The sequence below is a fragment of the Diabrotica undecimpunctata genome, chromosome 3 (assembly GCF_040954645.1).
Source record: "Diabrotica undecimpunctata isolate CICGRU chromosome 3, icDiaUnde3, whole genome shotgun sequence".
Taxonomy (NCBI): domain Eukaryota; kingdom Metazoa; phylum Arthropoda; class Insecta; order Coleoptera; family Chrysomelidae; genus Diabrotica; species Diabrotica undecimpunctata.
The window spans coordinates 55694160-55715658 of NC_092805.1; the positions used below are offsets into that span (position 1 = coordinate 55694160).

General features: G+C 32.4%; 1 protein-coding gene across 2 annotated transcripts in view; it reads left to right on the forward strand.

The window, feature by feature from the left end:
• Positions 1-21499, forward strand: part of LOC140436820 (solute carrier family 2, facilitated glucose transporter member 1-like) — an 88960-nt gene that overhangs the window by 47020 nt on the left and 20441 nt on the right. For both annotated transcript variants that reach the window (XM_072525946.1, XM_072525947.1), the window contains one exon: positions 8274-8393. In XM_072525946.1, coding sequence (XP_072382047.1) covers positions 8274-8393 — 120 coding nt within the window. The remainder of the gene's footprint in view (positions 1-8273; positions 8394-21499) is intronic.

Sequence of the window (21499 nt, forward strand, 5' to 3'; positions counted from 1 at the left end):
TGCAGTTTTTACCTAATTTTCTGGGAAGTCGTTTACTGCAACTGGTTATCAATGAGTCATTAGCATAATTTTGTTAATCCGAAATCCACGTAAATATAGCGAACCGACTATACATGAGTATTATTCAGGATTCTCACTAGGAACGCGACAGATCTTCCACTGTAGCTCTAAAACGTAACGTATTTCTAAATTTAATTTAAACAAATATTATTCCTTGTAAGTATTTCATACAGTAATAATAAGAAAGTATTTACAGTAAATCGTTTACTATTAACAGTAAATATTTAATTATTTTGTTATTGATCAAATGCATTGTTAACATGTTAACAACTATGTTCGTCCTTGTGTTATCGGGTACTGACAGCTTAAGCCAACTGGGTTCAGTAGCTACTTCCAGCCAAAAAACACAAACTGGGTTTAGTATTTAGTTGCCAGTAGCGGAGTCACGTGACTAGTTCCAACCATTATTGTCGTGTGTCCTAACTGTACTTTCAGCTAGTCTAGTAGAGCTCTGGACACCGTCGAAATAACAAGTTTAAGTAAAAAAAAAAGCTCGTGTCACCTTCTGGCGAAGGCCTGGTGTTAGGGTTTTCATTCAGTCGCGCAAGCGTCCCTAACATGACTAATAACCATTTCTTTTTCTTATTGCTCCGTCTCCTTTCGAAGATTGGCGATTCAAACTAAGTTGTAGCTTAGTAAATTGCTGCACAAAAGATTTCTGCGGATGAGAAACGGCCTGCTTTCTTATAATCTTCATCAAACTCATACATCTTCCTTTGATTCAGATTATGTATATTATGAAGATTATGTAGTACACACGTATAACTCACCACATTTCGAGAAGAACTGGGTACTGGCTACCATTAAAATAATTTTAGTGGAAGCCACTACTGTCTCCGTGAGAAGATCTACTGACCGGATGGTATAATGGCCACCAGTTCTGGACGCTACCAGACATTTGTTCTTTGACAAATAAAAAATCCCAAGTTTATTCTTTAAAAATTTTGTTTAATGATTTTAGTAATTTTTAAAATTTGTTAAGTACTCGTATAATATAGAATTTATTCATAATTTAAATTTTTATTATGATCTTGTATTTATGTTTAATTACTTCATTTTGGTTACCATTATAATGGATTTAAAAAAACAAATGATTTCTTAGTACTTAGGGTAATCGAACTCAGTCATTCGTGTGAAAAGTAAAAAAGGTAAATAGACGTAAAGGTAGCCACGGTTTTAGTGACGTCAGTCCAAAGGGTATATATAACTATTTGAATGTGAAAATAAAATTGTTTTTACTATTCTCACAATTTCATCATATTTTCTTTCCTGATAAACCTTCTTTGGATTTCTACAAATATTATATTTCAAAATAAAAATTAGTAAAATCGATCTAATCGTTCACGAGTTGTTATAAAAAAAATTATAAAAAAATAAAATGGCCTTTGTTATTAAACGTCATTTTATTTTTATAAGTGTATATGTGTGTCTATTATGTACCTATAGTTCGTCCCAAACCCTTCTTTCAGTGCGTCATAGTTGATCGAATTCTCTCTAACACATTAAGCTAGAAGTGACAGAAAAAAACGTGAGTCTGTGAGTACCTTGCCATTATACGCCATAATACGAGGAAGAATATTACTTATTACTACTGTACTATTATTATTATTATTACAAGAAAAAGAGATACATTTTTCAATTCTCTCTCTCTCTCTCTCTCTCTCTCTCTCTCTCTCTCTCTCTCTCTTTGTAGCTTCACAACTCTTCGTATAGTTCGTCCCAAACCCTTCTTTCAGTGCGTCATAATTGATCGAATTCTCTCTAACACATTAAACTAGAAGTGACAGAAAAAAACGTGAGTCTGTGATTATTATACATAGAACTTAGAAAATTATTTATCGTAAAGCTAATTCTACTTACGGATGTATAATTGGTTGGAGTTTAGAATAGATACGCTAAATAGATATCCCATGCGCATAAATATAATTTGACGCAGATTGTCTCGATCCTGACAGTACTTTAACAATGTCAACTGATAAAATTTAATTTTTAATTTATTGTCATAAAAATATTTTACATATGCCGAGATAATATATCGAGAAAGAACAAAGACTAATATTAAAATTATTAAATTGTTTTCAATTAGAAAAAGAGAGATTACGATTGTCAAATTTAACTTTAATGTCATGCAATAATTCTCGACATTCTTAAAATCCTATATGACGTCAAAATTAGTGACGCACTGAAAGAAGGGTTTGGGACAGACTGTATACTGCGGTCCTCAAATAAAACGCGGTATGTACAGCCAACTTAAAACCGAGAAATCGGCTATAGTATTTTTCATAAAAAAATGCGTGCACGTCATTCAAGGTTTACGACGTCAGAACCCCACAGCGTTGCCAAAACGTCAGAATAGTTAGTAACTGAGGAATTTTTCAAATGTCAACTATTTGTCAAACTATTATATTAATAGTAAATACACTTAGTTTTAAGATTACTGCAACACACTAAAATACATAAGAAAACATTTTACTACAAAATTATACATTCTAAATTTTAAACTTACCACTTTTAGAGCATTAATAGTAATAATGTCCCGCCATTATTTCTTGTTCAAAATAATCTATCTTATATGAAAGCTTATGAGCTTTCTACAGACTATTTAGTTGTTTTGGCATAGCACAATCACAATACACAACAATAATTAGTTTTTAAAGCTATTAATCTAAATTTAATAAGTATTTATAAATACAATCTATTAATATATAACATATTATGATCAAATTGTGTAAAGGCCGTATGACACTATGCATTTTCTTGTATCATTTCTTATATCGTTTCTGATATCACAAAAAATGGATAGTGTCATACAAGCGTATAGTTCTTATATCAGAAACGATATAAGAATTTGTGTCCGCTGCAGTTTCTTGTACAAGAAATGCGCCAATTTGTGCGCAAAAACGTAAAATTCTGTCATAATGGCGGCTGGAGGAGAACTTTGATATACAATATTAGACCAAGCAGACCTCAGAGAAAAGTGCCCACCAACAATAACCTAGATTAGAACAGCAGTAGCCAAATTGAAAAACAATAAATCACAGGGATTGGATCAAACAGCATCGGAACTACTGAAAGTAGGAGGAAATGTATTACTACAAACAATACATAACCGCTTTAAAAATTCGTGATGAGTTTAAAGATTATTTTATATCTCCAAATAAGAGAGTAGAATTTCAAGAGCATGCCATTCAAACACATAATTTGTAAAAAAAAAACAAATAAATTATTACAACCAAATTATTTATTATTTCTGTCTTCCATTACAGCCTCTTGAATATCTTAAAAAATTGTGGTTTCCAATTTAGTTTTAATATTGGGACATTTTATTTCTTTCATTTTTGAACCACAGTATTTTAAAAAATAATCAGTAGCATCTGGCTTTGGGTCATTAGGTACTGCAGTTCTATTTTTATATGTGTTAAAATTTCGACCAATCATGTGCCGAATCACATACAATTTCTGGTAAAAGAACTTGCATAATGTCACACAGAGCACAAATGTGCGTGCAAGAAACGATACAAGAAAACATAAATAACTTTCTATATCAGAAACGATATAAGAAATGATACAAGAAAATGGACTCTATATGTTTTGATAATTTTTTAACACAAAACGTTATAATGATAGTTGAACTTTCTAAAAATATGTTCTTAGAAAAAAAGTCGTGTTTATTATTGCCGTAATTAAAAAGTCATACTTTTTTAAATTTTTAATGCGGATTAAATCTTTTAATGCGTTTTAATGAGCAGCGGACATCGGATCAGAGATAGTGGCGTATCGGCGTTTTATTTACAAATATGATTTTTTACAAGAAAGGACAGTGTCCAAAAAAGAAAAATAAATGGCTTATAATTGTTTATTATATACGCAAAATACCTACATGTCATAAATGTTCAAAATACAAATAATAAGTATATTTAAAAAATGCAAAAATAATTTAGTTAAAACCAACTATGTATCAGCAAACAATTATGTATTAGACCAGGGAAATCAGCAACAAATTGTTTCTTGACATAAAACTTTGGCAATAAATTAGCAATCAATTCTTTGCGGTTTGCCTTTTGGCCGATATCTCGGTTTTATGGGGGCGTGTTTTGAGCTAGGGGGTAGTTTTTGGGGATTGGTTAATATACAAATCATCAACAATTAAATAGCAATAAAATATGCCGCTCCCTTTTCCTTGCCGAGATCTAGGTATGGCTATGCTAGCTTTACCGTAAAGCTAGCCATACCCACTTTTTCTCGGAAACGGCTACAGCAATCATTTTTTTCTTTCCGTAATTAATTAGCAATAAATTATGGTGTTGGTCTGAATTCAGCCTTATAAAATGGATATGCTAACTTTACAGACATCTAACACATGCCGCTTTTTAGTTGAAACAACCATTGAAGTTTGGCACATACGGCATATTCCAATTTCTTTATTTTGGTAGTAAATAAAATGATACTGATTTTAAACATTGCAGAAGAATAAATTAATTTACAAGGAAACCACATATAGCAAAAACTCGATTTTAAATTTTTTTTGTAAATACCGAGTTTTAATTGAGGACGGCAGTATATTACTGTATACCGCAAAGTTACGGCACGCGTCTAGAGTTTTCGCGTCACGCTAAATATTATGTCGGATCAGGGCAAAAACATCATTGCGATGGAGAGACAAGGAAAACGTAAGATCTTAGATTTTAAAGGATTCGTTGAAAAATAAAAGTTTAACTTTTTCTATTCTCTGTTCACAAATTGTTGAGAGCACGAAATATGCCTCAAACTCATAAAACGGTCGTAAATCATAGGCGTTCCTAAGGTGTTTATTCATTAAATAATAATATAATGTTTTAATACTGTTATATATAATATTGATAATATTTTAATACTAATATATTTAGCAAAAAAACAATTAAAACTTTCACGACTAATGTTAGTTATTATATTATATTAATAAAAATAAGAATTCAACCTTTAACAATTTTGTAAATAAGAATACCGTATCTCTTTCGATATTTCAATACTAATCTTCGCGTTTAATCACTCTACTAGAAATCCTGGAATTCATATCCGAATGTACTATTCGTTGCAAGATAATTAAGATGGAATTCCCCAGATTTTTAATAATATAATTATATTCGAAACTTAACTTGAAAGGGTGAAGTTATTACGAACGAAAACAATTTTTTTGTTTAGTACGTTTTTGATCGCATGTAATTTACGGCTCGTCGGTGTTTCCGCGTCTACGGCAGTAATTAGCGTCTCGAATATTTCTTTTGCGAATTATATGCAGTGCGGGAGTGATTTTTTATTCCATATACCTACGAACATATACGTACCTTTCGCTCGTGCTCGTTTTGTTGGATTGTTTGTGATGGCTTCATCATCAAGTTTTACACCGGTACTGTTGCGTACAGTCAGTAAGTCTGTCTATTCACCAAGAGAGAAGACTATTGTCCTGAATGTTCACGATGCTCTGGTTTCTCAGAATCCCACAAACACTGTTCGCAACATAGTCGAAAGTTGTGCCAACATGACTGGCGTAGGAGAGTCAACTTTATATAGGTTCCTATCAGAAAGAAAAAAACACGGTATAGCTAACCCAAACACAAACGAAAACTTAAAGAGAGGGAAAAAGCCTATTGAAATTGATGAATTTGCCAAAAATGGTATTCGAAGGAAAATTCATGGATTTTTTTTCAAAAAAGAAATACCAAACCTAAACAAAATTTTACAAGAAGTTAGAGACGACCCGGATTTGCCTCATATCGGACGAACTAAATTGTGGCAAGTTTTAAAAGAATTAAATTTCCAGTGGGAGAAATCAGACCGAAAATCACTTTTGATTGACCGGGAGGAGAAGATGATGTTGGAGAAGAAATTATCTAAGATTTATACGAAAATTCCGGGCTGAAGAAACGCCCATCTTCTACCAGGATGAAACGTGGGTAAACTCAGGTCATACTCTAAAAACAATTTGGTCAGATAAAAATATATTAAGCTATAGGCAATCCTTTATGGAAGGTTGGTCTACTGGTATCTCCCCACCTTCTGGTAAAGGCAGTAGATTAATAATTTCTCACATTGGCAGTGAAAAAGGATTTGTTAAGCATGGTTTGTTGGAATTTCATTCCAAAAGCACAAAAGACTATCACGAGGAGATAGCTGATGTTTTCGAAGAGTATTTTGAGCAAATGATTAAACACATACCACCAAATTCAATTATAGTATTAGATAATGCACCTTATCATTCACGACTAGTAAAAAGACTTCTAACGAATGCGTGGAAGAAACAGGATATTCTTGACTGGCTGCGGAATAAGTATCTGCTTTACGAAGTTGGAATGGTAAAAGCAGAACTTTAAAAATTGCCCGGCAACACAAATCTAAGTCCAAGAAATACGTAGTTGACAAAATGGCGGAAAGGCGAAACATCACAGTCTTTAGACTTCCACCCTACCACTGCGAAATAAATCCAATTGAACTCATTTGGGCACAAATGAAAAGTTATGTGGCTAGAAAAAATAAGTCATATAAAATACAAGCTGTACGTGAATTGTTATACGAGTCTTTATAACATATTACAAAACAAAACTGGAAAGATGCAGTAAGACATGTAATAGAAGAAGAACAAAAAATGTGGGAACTTGATAACATAATTGATGCGACCGTAGAGATTATTAACCTAATTATTAACCCTCAAGACGACTCGGATTTCGAAGTTGATCCTATTTATTTTGAATTTCAATAGTTTTCTAATCGTAATTATATAAGGTAAGTAATAGTAGTTGTAATCGTAAGGTATTAAAAAGGGGAAAGGCGCAAAATGTCGCCTGTCAAAATCTTCAATGTGTTTTAAATGTACCCATTTTTTTTTTCAAATCCTGAGAAAACTAAAAAGCATTTTTGAAAAATTTAAAGGCAGAATGAAATATTTTTTAGAATAAATAAAAAGTTTCTTTTGCATGCAATATTTTCAATTAAAAATTATACTATATTTTCTCTTTTATTTTCACCCCTGTTACATAACATATTAAAATAAACATTGTAGAAGTTTTCAGGGACTTTCTGCCCTGAGTAATAATGTAATCTTTCATTCTGCGTTTGAATTTTTCAAAAATATTTATTAGTTTTCTCCGGATTCGAAAATAATGGATACGTTTAAAACACATTGGAAATTTTGCCAGGAGACATTTGGCGCCTTTTTCCTTAATTAAATAAGTGTATCTTTTACAAATGGCAAAAAACTTATTTTTGAATAAAATAAATAAGTTTTATTAAAAAATACAATTTACATAAGTAGAATGTAAAAAATATATTTATTTAGTTCAAAGAAATGTTTCAATCATATACTCTACGACACTGGTCGTTCATTTCTAACCATTCAAAATACCCCCGTAATAGGATTATAATGTATTGTATTCCTTCAGAAATAAGGTGGGTTAGTCGAAAACATGTTAAACCGTCAGTTTCAGGTTGGTTTTTACTATTATATCGTATTACCTATCCTCTCTGTATTTCAGTTTTCTAATTAGGGTTAAACTTGTAGTGAGCTATCAACAAATCGTGAACCGTGTATAAACCAATGTATAGCCAAAGGAAAAGAAACAATCACACTTGCCTTATATGGTCTTTTAATGAACTTATTAGAATTATTTATTAAATCTAAAGAAAGATTGTTAGAGAAATAAAAAAATACAGATTGGTTACCTACTAGCTATAATTATTACTGGTTAAATAAAAAAGCTCAATATGATAACAAATTGGACAGATCTTTACATTAAATTTTACAGAAACAGTAATGTTCACATAAAAATTTTATACTTTTAAAACATATAAAATTAAATTTGAAAATATTCTATAATAAATGTTATTTAAAACAACAAAATAATGAAGATAAATAAAAAAAATTAAAAACTTACCTTGGTCCGTAGAAAAGTAGTAGAATTTTCCTGTTAAGACAAATCATAAATGTCATAATATTGACATCTGGTTTAGGAACTGGCCGAATTGCCAACCAACTTCATTTAAAGTCGATAACCTACCCATTAGAAGTTTTCTCGCTGGCTTTGTAATAATGTCGAATTGCCGAGAAAAAAGCCAGAATTGTTTTTATTTAATCACATTTTACTCGATTTTTGTAGATTTTATTGTATTAAGCTTCAAAAATATTTTTCAGATTTTTTTTAACTTTCTTTTCTTATATTTGCAAATATTCTCATTTGCAGGATATTTCAATAGAACGCCCAGGATGGACGTTTCTGCTCATATTGGCAGGAACTGCAACAACCATAGGACTGTCATTACCAGTAGGATACAATATAGGCGTTGTAAATACTCCTGCAGAGGTAGGTAGCATTATAATGCAATCTGTTTTAAATTATGATTAAGATGCTATCACTCCATCTGACAATCTTGAAAATTTTCTTGTTGTTTAAAAAAAAACACCGGTGAAAGAACATTTTTTCTTTATTTTAGTATTTCTTTTTTTTTCAATAACTAGACTTTCTTTGGTATTTTTTATCTTAATTCTGTGTTCACATCACTTTATATATACATATTTATATTACTAACCTAACCTAACGTGTTTACAAACAACTGTATCTACTAAAAAATGGCTAACCAACGGACAAAGTTCTGCAACAAAGTTGTTAGTATTTCTATATAAAATTAAATAAATATTAAATATTTACTATAATGAAAAAATTGAGGATCATTTGGAGATCATATCTCCGTTGTTATTGATCCGATTGGAGCGTATGATGCGTTATATGAAAGGAGGGGGGATAACAATTGTATTACGATAGAAAAACGTACAAGGCAACTAGCAATAGGGCACTACACCTTATCTTCATTATTACTGAACCTATAGCAACATATGAGATACCTCACGACAGTCTCAACATATATAATTGTCTTTCTGTCTGCCTGTCTGTCTGTCCGTAACAAAGACCCCAGCGCTGGCATTACATCATATCTCCGTTTTTATTGGTTCGCTTGGAGCGTGTGATGCGTTCAATGAAAGGGGAGGGGATAAAGATTATATTGAGATAGAAAAAACAAACAAGACGACTATCAAAAGAGTACTACACAGTTATTAATGAACGTATAGCGACATACGAGATATCACACGGCAGTATGCATGATAATAGACACAATATAATGTAAATTTGCCTTATTGACTTGAAGAAGGCCTCTGGCTGAGTACAAAATAAACAACTCATCGAATCCTAACATGCGACATAGCAAATAAAAGAACAGAATATAACGAATATATTAAGATACAAAAAACAAACAAGGCGACTGCACAGTATCTTCATTATTAATGAACGAATAGCGACATACGAGATATCATAGGGCACTATGGATAAAAATAGATTTACTGTAAGACAAAGTTTGATTTATTGACTTAATGAAGGCCTCTGGCTGAGTACAAAATAAACAACTGATCGAATCGTAACATGCGACATAGCAAATGAAAATAACGGGGAGAAAATAACGAATATATTAAGATAAAAAACATCAATCGGCTTTTTTTTGTTACCGCCCGTGGAGAAACAATGGCTACTATTAGACCGAAGCCTGTTTGTTACTAAGTGGTAAACATACTTCGATACTACAGCTTATTTGTAATGTACCGTTTTGTGCGTTTTAAAACGTTTTATTTTGCATTTTTCATATTCATTCTTAATATCAAAATAAATCTACATAGAATTCCCTAGATTCGTTAGAATCGGGCCACATTCTAGTATTATATAAAAGCGTAAAAAAATTAAATTTTATCAAATTAAATTAAATTTTCAAAAATCATTGTCAAATAGTGAAAATCGGTTACCTAACCACTAATTCCCTTTTTAATTTTAAAAAACGTTGGTTTTTAAACGAAAGGACCCTGATCATGCTGATCCAAATTATCACTCCGTTTTCCCAAGCATGTTACCCTCAATATAACAGTAGATATCTAACAATAAAACACCGAAAACTTTTGTTTTCAAAACTTCCACAAAATTTATTATAATTTATTATCACCACAGCTGTTTCGGCAGAGTGACTTTCTCGATATGCGTTTACACTTTATAGTCTTCAACTGTATACGTTCAGGAGGGAAGAACTGTTTGTCTTAAGTTAATTATTCAGAAATATGTCTGTATTTTTTAATTTGTTAATTTCCATAGATTCTAATAAAGATAGCTTAATTCCTTTCTTTGAATGTAAAGAATTAAAAGAGTCCATTTACGCGAAGGGGAGAGTCCGTTATACAACATGTAAACTTTTTCAATTTTGTTAAATTCTATAAAAAATAATAATAAATAAATAAAAAAAATTATTAAATTTTAAAAATATTTAAGTTTTAAAATACAGAACACATAGTATGAAGCTTCGCGTTAGTCTGCAGTATCGCCTACTATACCACCTTTTTTAACTTAGTTATATACCGTTACAGCAGGAAAATCTTATGTGCTAAAATTAATTTTTATTTACATTTCACCTTATAGGGACTCTCCCTCTTATCGCATGCTTGTTTTGATAACCGATGTAGAATAGTTTTTGTAATTACTGTTATTGTTAGAATTATTACATATACAATTTAAAATTTTTAAAATAAAGCAAAAAATGCCAGCATATTCCCGCTGTATTTTTTATTTATTTCAAAAATACACTACCTATAAATAAAACAACTTTTTAAAAACGAGAGTCTTTTCATTATTACATATAATTTTTCGAAATATTATTTGCACAACACAACAATAATCAAGGTAATTACTTAAAATACGTATACGCTTAATTCATTTTCTCCTTCTTCCGTATTTTCTGCGTCCCAACCATCATTAAATTCAATAGTAAATTTATTTCCACCATTAATGTGGAAGTGCCCAATCTTCTTATAGTATTCTTCAACTTTGATCACTTTGGCGATTCTCTACGAGTCTTCTTTGGTAATATTAGATACTTCTTTTTTTACCTCAATTACATTGTTCAGAAGATCATGCACTAACGTAATATTTATAATGACAATGAGGCAAGTGCAAGAGAAATCATTAGAATACAATAAACCAGCATATCTATGTTTCGTGGGCCTTAAGAAGGCATTTGACAGGGTCAAATTAAAGGACGTTATCCACTTATTGTACACAAGAGAGACATCTCTAGGAATAATCGAAAATATCTACCAAAACGATACAGTAAAAGTAAAAGTAGAAGAAGAACTAAATGACCCAACTGAAGCTGGCAATGGGATAAGACAGAGAGACTCCCTGAGTCCTCTATTGGTCAACCTGATAATGGATGAAATAATAAAAAAACTAAGAACTAAAAAAGGATACCAAATGGGAGAAAATCAACTTAAAATAATCTGCCATCCAGACTACGCAGTAATACTCTCTCACAGTGAAGATTATTTACAATGTATGCTGCACCAATTTAATATAACCGCCAGAATATGTTATTAATTTTCCCAAAACAGACAAAATGCATGGTTATAACAGCAAATTTACTAAGATGTAACTTGGAGCTGAAAGATCAGATAATAAAACAAATAATGGAGTTATCTAAATATCTAGTTTAACACTATCTACGGAAAGCTCGAAAGAGAAGTGGAAGATCAAGTGAATAGAGCAAACAGAGCTGCAAATTGCCTGAATGAAACAATATGGAGAAATAAAAATATCAGGAAAGAAATGAAAATTAGAATTTACAAAACAGTCATCAGACTAATAATGACATACGCGGCAGAAACGTGATCTGATACAGGACAAAAGAATGTTAAAAACAGCATAGATGCTGTTGCATGCAGCATATATGCAGACGCAGACTAATTTATGACTGTGACTATGAAAAATTTATGGTACAGATAATATGATATAAATGCAAGGTCGAGACTATCAAGGACTGTGAATAGAATAGAGGAGTAGAATGGAACGATCATATAAGCCGAATGACGACAAATAGAGTCGTAAAGACGGCGAGAGACGGTTCCGATAGGAAGACGATCAGTAGAAATACCACAAAAACGATGGTATGGCAACTACGAAAAACATAGAGAGTAATTTCTACATAAGAAGAAGAAGAAGAAAAACTTGTTATACAATTTAGGAAATCTATTTGCACGCTTTATGCTTATTTAATTGTCCCCAAATTAACTCTGTACGATTAAAACAAAAAATTTTATTTTATGAATTTTATTACGAATATTTGAATAAATTTTATTAACGACGCTAATTTCATAATTCATATGTTTTCTTATCTCAGGGTTCCTACTTGAGTTCAAAAAATACCTTTATCTTTAATAGTGTTCAAGAGGAAGTAAATAAGAGGAGTAAATAAAAGCAAACTTAAATTTGTGCAATACAATTAAAATATAATAGTGAAATAAATCTTTTTAAAACTGTTTATACAACTAATGAAATCCCTTAGAAATAAATGTTTCAAAAATCATATAGCTTTCACATATAAAATTACAATAAGAAAATTAGTCCCATCTACTGTCTCGTCTAAATAAATTTTTCTCTGCACTTTATGAAAATGATTCACTTTAATTAACTCTCTATCGAAAAACTTCTTCCCTGGTTCTGCTTATAAAAACAGTTCTGTCGATCAAAGGAACGTCCTGACTTACGTTTCTATCTCCTTTTTGGATTGCCCCTATCTGCTTAACTACGAAGCTCTCCGGGAATAATAATTTGTTTGTACTTACAAATTCTGCACCCTTTTCATCCGGCAAATCAGCTTTCAAAACTTACTGACACTACTATTTTTACAAAATCTATACGTTTCTTTCAACGTTAAAAAAACACACACTTGTCTATTTGATCTTTCCTCACTTCTCGTCCAACAGCAGATGCTCCCTTTTTCTGCTTCAAAAATTATTCTTGTCTCTCAATCCCTTCCATAATTTTCTGTTGACCAATCAACATCCTCGATTCAATTCTCCAAACGCCAACACTTTCCAATTCCCATAACTGTGTACAAAAATATGAGACAAAGACTATCTACTTTCTACTAATACCCTTAATGACTTGTTTCGTGGTAACCGAAATTAATTCTTGCAAAAATGCAGGTAGATTTGATATTTTAATATAACATTTTATTTACTTAAACTAATCTTAAATACCTATCCTAATTTGAAAAGTACGAAATTTACCGTAAATTTAAAATTGTAAATTTTCTTCACAAAACAATATAACTTCACGACACAATAAAATTAAATCCTATATCTAAATATGATATAACTATAACATGATTTTACAAATTTTTGTTATCTTTCATCCATTCCCTCAAACTACAGAAAAAAAAACTTTACCGTCCATGTATCTACTCAACAAAAAAATTGGATGTAGGTTTGATTTATTCGTGGTACTTGTATATATCATTTATATTGAATATTCCCCTGATATTTCCAGTCTCTGTGTTTTAAAACATAACTGTTGATTCCATTTTCATTATGCACCCTGTATGGACCTTCAAATACTGCTAGCAATTTTGCACAGACACCGTTATTTATTTAAGATAGTATGTAATGCACAAACTAAAGCTGCACATGCACTCTGCAAACCGAAAGGTACTACTCTAAATCGATAAACTACCCCGTCGATGGAAAACGCTGTATAATCTCTACAATTTTCCGCAAGTGGAATTAGCCAAAAACTATGCTTTAAATCTATTTTAGAAAAAATATGTGATCCCGTTATTCTCCCGAAAATTGATTTTATGTTCAAAGGTCTCTCATATTGGCAGACAGTATATTGATTAATATTTCGCGCATCTAAAAACAATCGCAAATCTCCATTACTCTTTTTAACAATAACAATTGGCAATACATATTGCGAATCGCATCTTTCTATAATCTTATCCTTTACCATTTTCTCAATTTCTTTATATACACTTTGTCGATACTTATATGGAATAGGGTAATTCGGCACGGAGGCAATGCGCTAAGGCCTTCACCTCATTCCAAGACTTTCCTTGACCTCTTATCTCGTCCATGATGGATCTTCTCCAATTTTATACTGGGCGACCTCTTTTTCTTCTTCCGTGGGGATTCCACTATAGGGCAATCTTTGCAATACTGGAATTAATTTTTCTGAGGGTGTCACCAATCCAACTCCACTTTCTGGACTTTATTTGATGTTCTACCCTTTTTTGTTCGGTCAGGTGTAGTAGATCTTCGTTTCTGATGATGTTAGGCCAGAAAATAAGAACGTATACATTTTTACTAATAAAGACCTGCAGTTTATCTGTAAGGGTTTTTGTCACTTTCCAGGTTTCACTTCCGTAGAGTCGAACAGACATGACATTTGACTCTAATATGCGGATCTTTGTCCTTGTAATATACTCGCAAGATCTCCAAACAGGGTTGAGCTGAAGGCTTGTTGAGCTTTTTGTATCCTCATACAAATATCGTCCTCTGTACCTCGACTTTCTGTTATGACACTTTCAAGCTACGTAAAGTTTTCCACATTTTCAAACTGCATGTTGTTGATAGTAAATAGCGTATTGTTTCTTGCATTTACTCTCATGGATTTGGTTTTACTAATATTGGTTTTCAAACCTACTTTATTGGCTTCAGTGGAAAGTGTTTCCAACTGATCAGCCACATCTTGGAAACTTTGTCCTAACAGGCAGATATTGTCGACGTATTCCAGATCGCTTAGGCGTGTGGTTAACGTCCATTGTATCCCTCTTGTGCCGGAGTCTAATTTGGAGAGAACATAGTCTACTATGTTAAAAAGAAATGTACAGTGACTTTATAATGGAAAAGTGTACAGAGACTTTATAATGGAAATTATTTTATGCGGGATGTTTCTTAGCTCTAAAATTTTCCATAAAGCAGCATGAGATAAGCTGTCAAAGGCACGCTCGAAGTCAACAAAAACCATGTATAGGGGTGTGTTCCATTCAACCGATTGTTCCATTATTACCCTCACAGTATTAATGTGGTCTATGCAGGAGGATTCTGATCAAAAGCCTGCTTGACCAGCTCGAAATTCAATCTTGTTTGTTAATCTTTTAAGTATGATGGTCGTGAAGATTTTATTTATTGCGGTAAGCAAGGTTATTCCTCTCCAATTTTTGCACAGTGTGAGGTTGCCCTTTTTTGGAAGCTTAATGTTACCACTTTTCCAGCCCGCTGGAATGCGGTTTGTTTCCCACACCTCTCGGATTATGGGGATCAAAAGTTCAGCAGTTTGATGCGGATCAGTTTTAAGTATTTCGGCAGCAATGTTATCGATTCCCGGAGACTTGTTATTTCTCAGAGATCTGATAGCTGTTCTTATCTACGCTTTGGAAGGGGCCTCGCAAGATATACGCAAGTCTACATTCTGCGGGTTTTCGACAATTTCATCTGCGTTTTCCCTGGGCGTGCCTAGCATCTCCTGAAAATGCTCTTTCCATCTCTACAGGATTAAACACACAAAAATAGGGGAAGTCTCAATATAGTGTGTCTCCAAGTTTTTCGGCAATACTCTCTAGGGCGTATAATTTGTTAAATTGCTTCGTGTGTAAAACTTTAATAGGTTGTTTTGTTTGTATAAAAATCTTCGAAATACAAATCATGTTCCTTAATTCCAAAATAAGCTTTGTAGTTCAGCTTTCTTTGAAGTTGTATTTGGTATCTTAGTGAGCTGTAGGGAATAATAGGAAGCATTGTCAAGCACTATGACACTATTGGGCTCCAAGTTTGAGATCAGTGAGTTTTCAAACTCTTGTGGTAGTCAACAACAACAACAATCCTGTATGTTCTTCCCTCATAATTTTTAAGCATTCGGAACCCATCCCTCACATCCTCCGCAATGTACAATACTTAGCCGTGATCCTTTATTTGATAGCATTTTTGATATGTTTAAACTATCTGTCAATCCTTTTTTAACTGTATCGTGGGTATCATACCAAGTTTCATATAAATAGTAAATTCGCCTACTTTCTTGCCTATATTTAGTAATTTTTGTTCTAGATATATATATATATATATATATATATATATATATATATATATATATATATATATATATATATATATATATATATTTTCTTTAACCGATTTTGAAGAATTTTATCACAGCAGTTCATGTTCCGACCGGTTGTTTCCAATTTTTTTCTTAATATTTCTGTTGTAGGTATTTCATGTAGCAATTGTGTATTGTGGTTTTCAATCCTTTTAGAAGAGAAGCGTCTATAGGTCTTGGACATTTGCAGTCACATTGCTTCTTGCGATAGGATTGTGTATAGTTAAAAGTGGAATTTCTGTTAAATCACAAGTTGTTTGTATTAACAGTTTTTCATCGAAACCGAATATCTTATGAAGATTTTTGTACATATTTAAACATACTTGCTATGTTTCAGAATTTAAATGCATTCGAACCTTCTTTGAGAATACTTTTTTTTCTGGAATTACATTCTCACCGGTACTGGCACTTTCTACAAAATCAGTGTTGTTATCATACGTTACTATTCACAATAATTAAATTACGGTAAAAAATACTCTACATTCTACGAAGAAACTGCTTCCCAACTAAAACGCGTATCTTAATAAAACGGCATTTGGTCGGACATCTTAAAAAAGAAAAAATATGCGACATCCAACGTTGCCGCGTCTAAAGCGTTCTACTATATATGTTACCACGACTATACAAAAAGGATTATAATATTAATTCTATTTTTGATAACATATAATTCCTTACGTGAACATATTGTAGTAGAGCGAAAGGTCATTAACTGACAATTTCTTATTTCTAAGATAATGGCGTTGTTGGGTCGATATTAAATTTCTGTTATGAATGATTGGGAATTGGAATAATAATACTTATTCGTTGTTATTGTAGTTTGTCTTAATTTTACTTTTTAAGTTGATTCGTTCTATTATCTGCATCTAAAAGGACCGGATTTAAACATCCATTTCATAGTTTAAGAGCGAACGTTTCCTGTCCTGGTTAATATACCGCTTAGCTCCATCTGCAACACGAGACGATTTTCTATCATATCTTGCAAAGCATTATACATATGTATCTAGATAATGCGTTGGAATCGTAGAATCATAGATAATCATTCTAGAAAAAGTATTTTTAATGGGGATTAGGCATTAGATCAATAATCCAATTTCTAATCACTAATTCCAATTTACGAAACATTTTTAATATTATCTTTAATATTAACCTTTGTTCCCATTTTCTGTATAAATTTAAAAAAAGATACTTTGCAATTCAAATTTTACTTCATGGCATATCTTTTGTTTGGCGTAATTAAAATTGTTAGTAAAACAATAAAATGCGTTTTACCTATCTATTATTAGAGGTCTTACAATCACTTTAAACGTGCTTTAAACATTGAATAAATTAGAAAACAGTTACGCTCCATTAATTCATTTTTAAGCTACAGTAAAACCTCCGTTAACCGAAATAATTGGGGGGAGGCCGTTTCAGATAACAAGAATTTTCGGTTAAAAATGACATTGTTTTTCCTAGTATCCTTGGTCAAAGTATTGATATTTAAAAATACGATGAGGTGGTTTCTAATGTTTTCTAATAAGCAAATACAGAATCTTCTTCTTCTTTAGATGCAAATCCACTAATGGATGTTAGCGATCACATTTTCCATTAATTCTCTATTTCTTGCAATATGTATCAGAGATTGTATGTCGTTAATCCCTGTCCATTGCCTTATGTTTCGGAGCCAGGACATTTTCTTGCGTCCCATTCCTCTCTTGCCTTCAATTTTACCCTCGATTATAAGTTGGAGGAACTGGTATTTTTCATTTCGCATGATGTGACCTAGATACGCCGTTTTCCTTTTCTTGATGGTTTCGAAAAGTTGGCGTTCTTGGTTTATTCTTTTAAGGACATCTATATTTGTGATTTTCGCTGTCCATGGTATTTTTAGGATACGGCGATAGAGCCACATTTCGAAAGCTTCTAATCTGTTTATATCCCTCGTTTTGAGTGTCCAAATACAGAATAAAGTAATAAAATTAAGGAAAAGGAACAAGTTTAACAAGCTTTTTTAAAGAAATCTTCTGTTTTCATTTGACAACGATGTTTTGCATCGTTCATTTGCAGAACGTTATGATTTGCCTCTCGATTGTTCGACGAAACGTAAAACAATCTGAAAAGGACAAAACTTTATACAACGAAAACAAAAATTAAGAACCTAGTTGTGTCCCTAACTAATTAGGCCTACTGTATAAAATTTTTACCTCTAAGGCATTGAAAATATCGTCGGCGGTCTCGTGCTGCCTGTTGTCTGTTGGGTCCTCATTTTCGTCGTCTGATACGCTCAGGTTGTCTGTATGAAGAACCATATCAAGGATCTCCTGGTCGGTGAATTTACTTTCTGAGTCATCGGCTGCTAACCACTCACGCATCTCTTCTTGGTTAATTTCGTCACATACCGGCAAACTTATTATTAAAGGTTTAATTTCTTCTGTTGTTTCCATACCATTTTCTTCTTCAGGATCGTCAATCAAAATCCCATCAAAAAGTTTGTTCCAGCATTTTTTCAAAGTTGAAAATTTGATCTTGGCCCACGACTTAGGACACCAATAAACAACATGTTTCATTGTTAAAGATTTGAGAATTTCGGGAACACTTTTGGATTTATTCGTCTCCTGTTATAACAGATGTCTTAAAAATACTCCTCTATAATGTCTCTTGAATGTCTCTATTACTCCCTGGTCTAACGGCTGAATTAAGCTCGTGACATTCGATGGCAAAAATCTGACAATTGTCACCATTTCGTAGATTTTGAGGGTGAGTTGGTGTATTGTCAACAAGCAACAATGCTTTGATGGGAAGGTTTTTTGATTTTAAAAAGGATTTTACACTCGGAACGAATTTATTTTCAAACCATTCTGAAAATAAAGTGGTCGACATCCATGAGCTTATTTGGCTTCTATAAAAAAATGGAAGTGCTTTTTCGGAAATATCTTTTAGAGCTCTTAGTTTTTTTTATTTCCCAACACAAATAGGCATCAATCAGTGAGTGAAATTAATGAAGTTGTTTACGTTTTGCGATAAAAATTTACTTTTTTTTGACGAAATTATTGAAACTGTCAGCCGTTTCGGTTAAACGATGTTTCGGTTTAAAAGGTTTCGGTTAACGAAGGTTTTACTGTATTTAGTAGTTTACAATCAGTATTTCTCTCTTTCTCTTTTTATTTTCTGCACTTTGCTAGTTGTCTCTGTTATATGACTTTCTTAATCTTTATGTTCTTCTTAGTTAATATTTTTAAAAACGTTTTATATTAATATAAAAAGGAAATCTAAATATTTTTCTTTATCTTTAAGGAATTTAATATTATACTAGTAGTAATAGTATACCATAATTAAAATCTAATTAAATTGTATAACGTCTCTTCTTCGCAAATATCATAGCTGTCATATTAGTTGTATGTTGTGCGGCTAACATTATACTAATTTTTGTACAATTACTTCTAAATTTGCCTACTAACGATAAAAATCTATTTGAAAACATTCTTTTTACCAAAATCCGTAAACTAATTTTCGAACTAATATTTATCAACGTCTGTTTTGCAATTCTTAGAAGGCACAGATTAAAGTAAAAATCTGAATTTGGTTTCGAAAATTAGTTTACGGATTTTAATAACAGATGTAGCTATTTGCGTCCATACGAAGCCATGTTAGAGTAGCTTCCTAAGACAGAAAAGATTTATTTTTACGTTCAGAGCGACTGTGGATAGTCGTTCTGAAGAGCCCTTTTAGGGCGAAATACGTATAAGCGGATACACAGATGCACTGTACGTGAAATAAAATCTTAACTGTCTTTTTCCTTGTATTCTTTTTACCATTGAAGGTGGCTTTATCAAGGCAAGTACTTCGAATTTGTCAAGAATTGATTATTTTCCGGTAACCACTTTCTTCGCAACTTCTGCACGTTGTAAAGTGAAGCTAGAAATGTGAAGACCTTTCAGTAATATACACAGAAATAGTATTTCTGCAACCGATAATAAATACATAATAGTACTTAATCATATGTATGTATTATTATACAAAACATTTAAAAGTAGGTACACATTATTACTTGACGTTGTTTACTTTTTTATAACCTAAAAAAATTCTAATTTTCGTCTTTGAAAATGTGAAAAATAGTAACTTGCTTACGTCAAAAGGATTTTTACAAAAATACATTTTATAGTGTATAAAATACATTTATGTGTAACCACAAGTGCTGGATTTCTGTGCGCTAACTAAAGCTACAATTTACTAATATTCTTTGAATATGGAACATTCTAATAAATCGCTGTCACCACTGTTACAATGGGGGGGGAGGGATATAATATTCGCGGGAACCCTACTGTCACCATTCTAATGAATGCTGCTGTCATCATTGTAGAAGACGCCTGTCTCAATATCCTTGGATGCGTCTAGAATTCTTAGGGGATACTTATCCCTGCGAGCGGGGCAAGGCTTACTGGTCCCACTAGTCTGGACTGACTGGTTTCGCCCTCGCGGATTTAAAGAGGGTAGGGAGATTTGGGAGAAAGGGGATTAAGGACTTCTAGGTCTCAGGTTCTGTAAAGAGTGAGTCTATGGGCTTGCTTTAGAAGCCGGAGAACTGCATAAGCGAAAAATGTGTATCTCTTCTAGTCTCTACCTGTAACGGCCGGGAAGAACAATAAATCCAAATTTCGAGTTTATAATGTATTAAATAGACTGTATACTACAACTAAGATAACAAAATATCAGGTATGACCAATAATGATTCGATCAGGCGCGAAGGGAGACGAGAAGAGACAAAGCAAGGAATTAAAGGGTGGACAATCCGTATTATTATATATTCCTTGGGTTAGTATATAGATCTTAGTTACCTTCGCGTATTTAGGCTCTAGCTAATGAATACGCCTCCAGTCCTACAGGAATTCAAGATCAGTCTGTTGAAGTACCGCGCGCTATCACGAACTTTCGAATCTCCAGATACCGGCACTTATACGGCACATTGCGTATTGTCTCGGTCGCCCGTGCTTCTTGCGTGGAGCACTCTCAAGTGCCTCCTTCTTATTGCTCCGTCTGGCCCGCTTCGTTCGTTTTTTATGAGCCCGTATTCTGACTGAGTCCCCGTGTTATTTTCCAGCGAAAGTCTATGTTTTTAAACGTGATTTTTTTCTTTTAAACAACCCTTGGCGACCTGATATTTGAGACTCGTGTAATACACTTAAACTAGGTCAAGTTTTTTATTTTTGTTTAATGTGAAATGTATACATTAACTATGTTACTAAATAACTATGAATGATTTGTTCTTTATTCAATTTGGAATATATAATAATTATTTAAATAATTATTACTCTTTTCTAAGCTAACTACCCCTTATTTTTTCCTTCTTTATTTCCTTGCTATGTGTACATTACAACTTAGTAAATAACCTTTCACTTGTTATTTTAGTGTACACTTTGACGCTTGTAAAAATGTACAAATATATGCAAAATCTTCATACCACCTTAACTTTT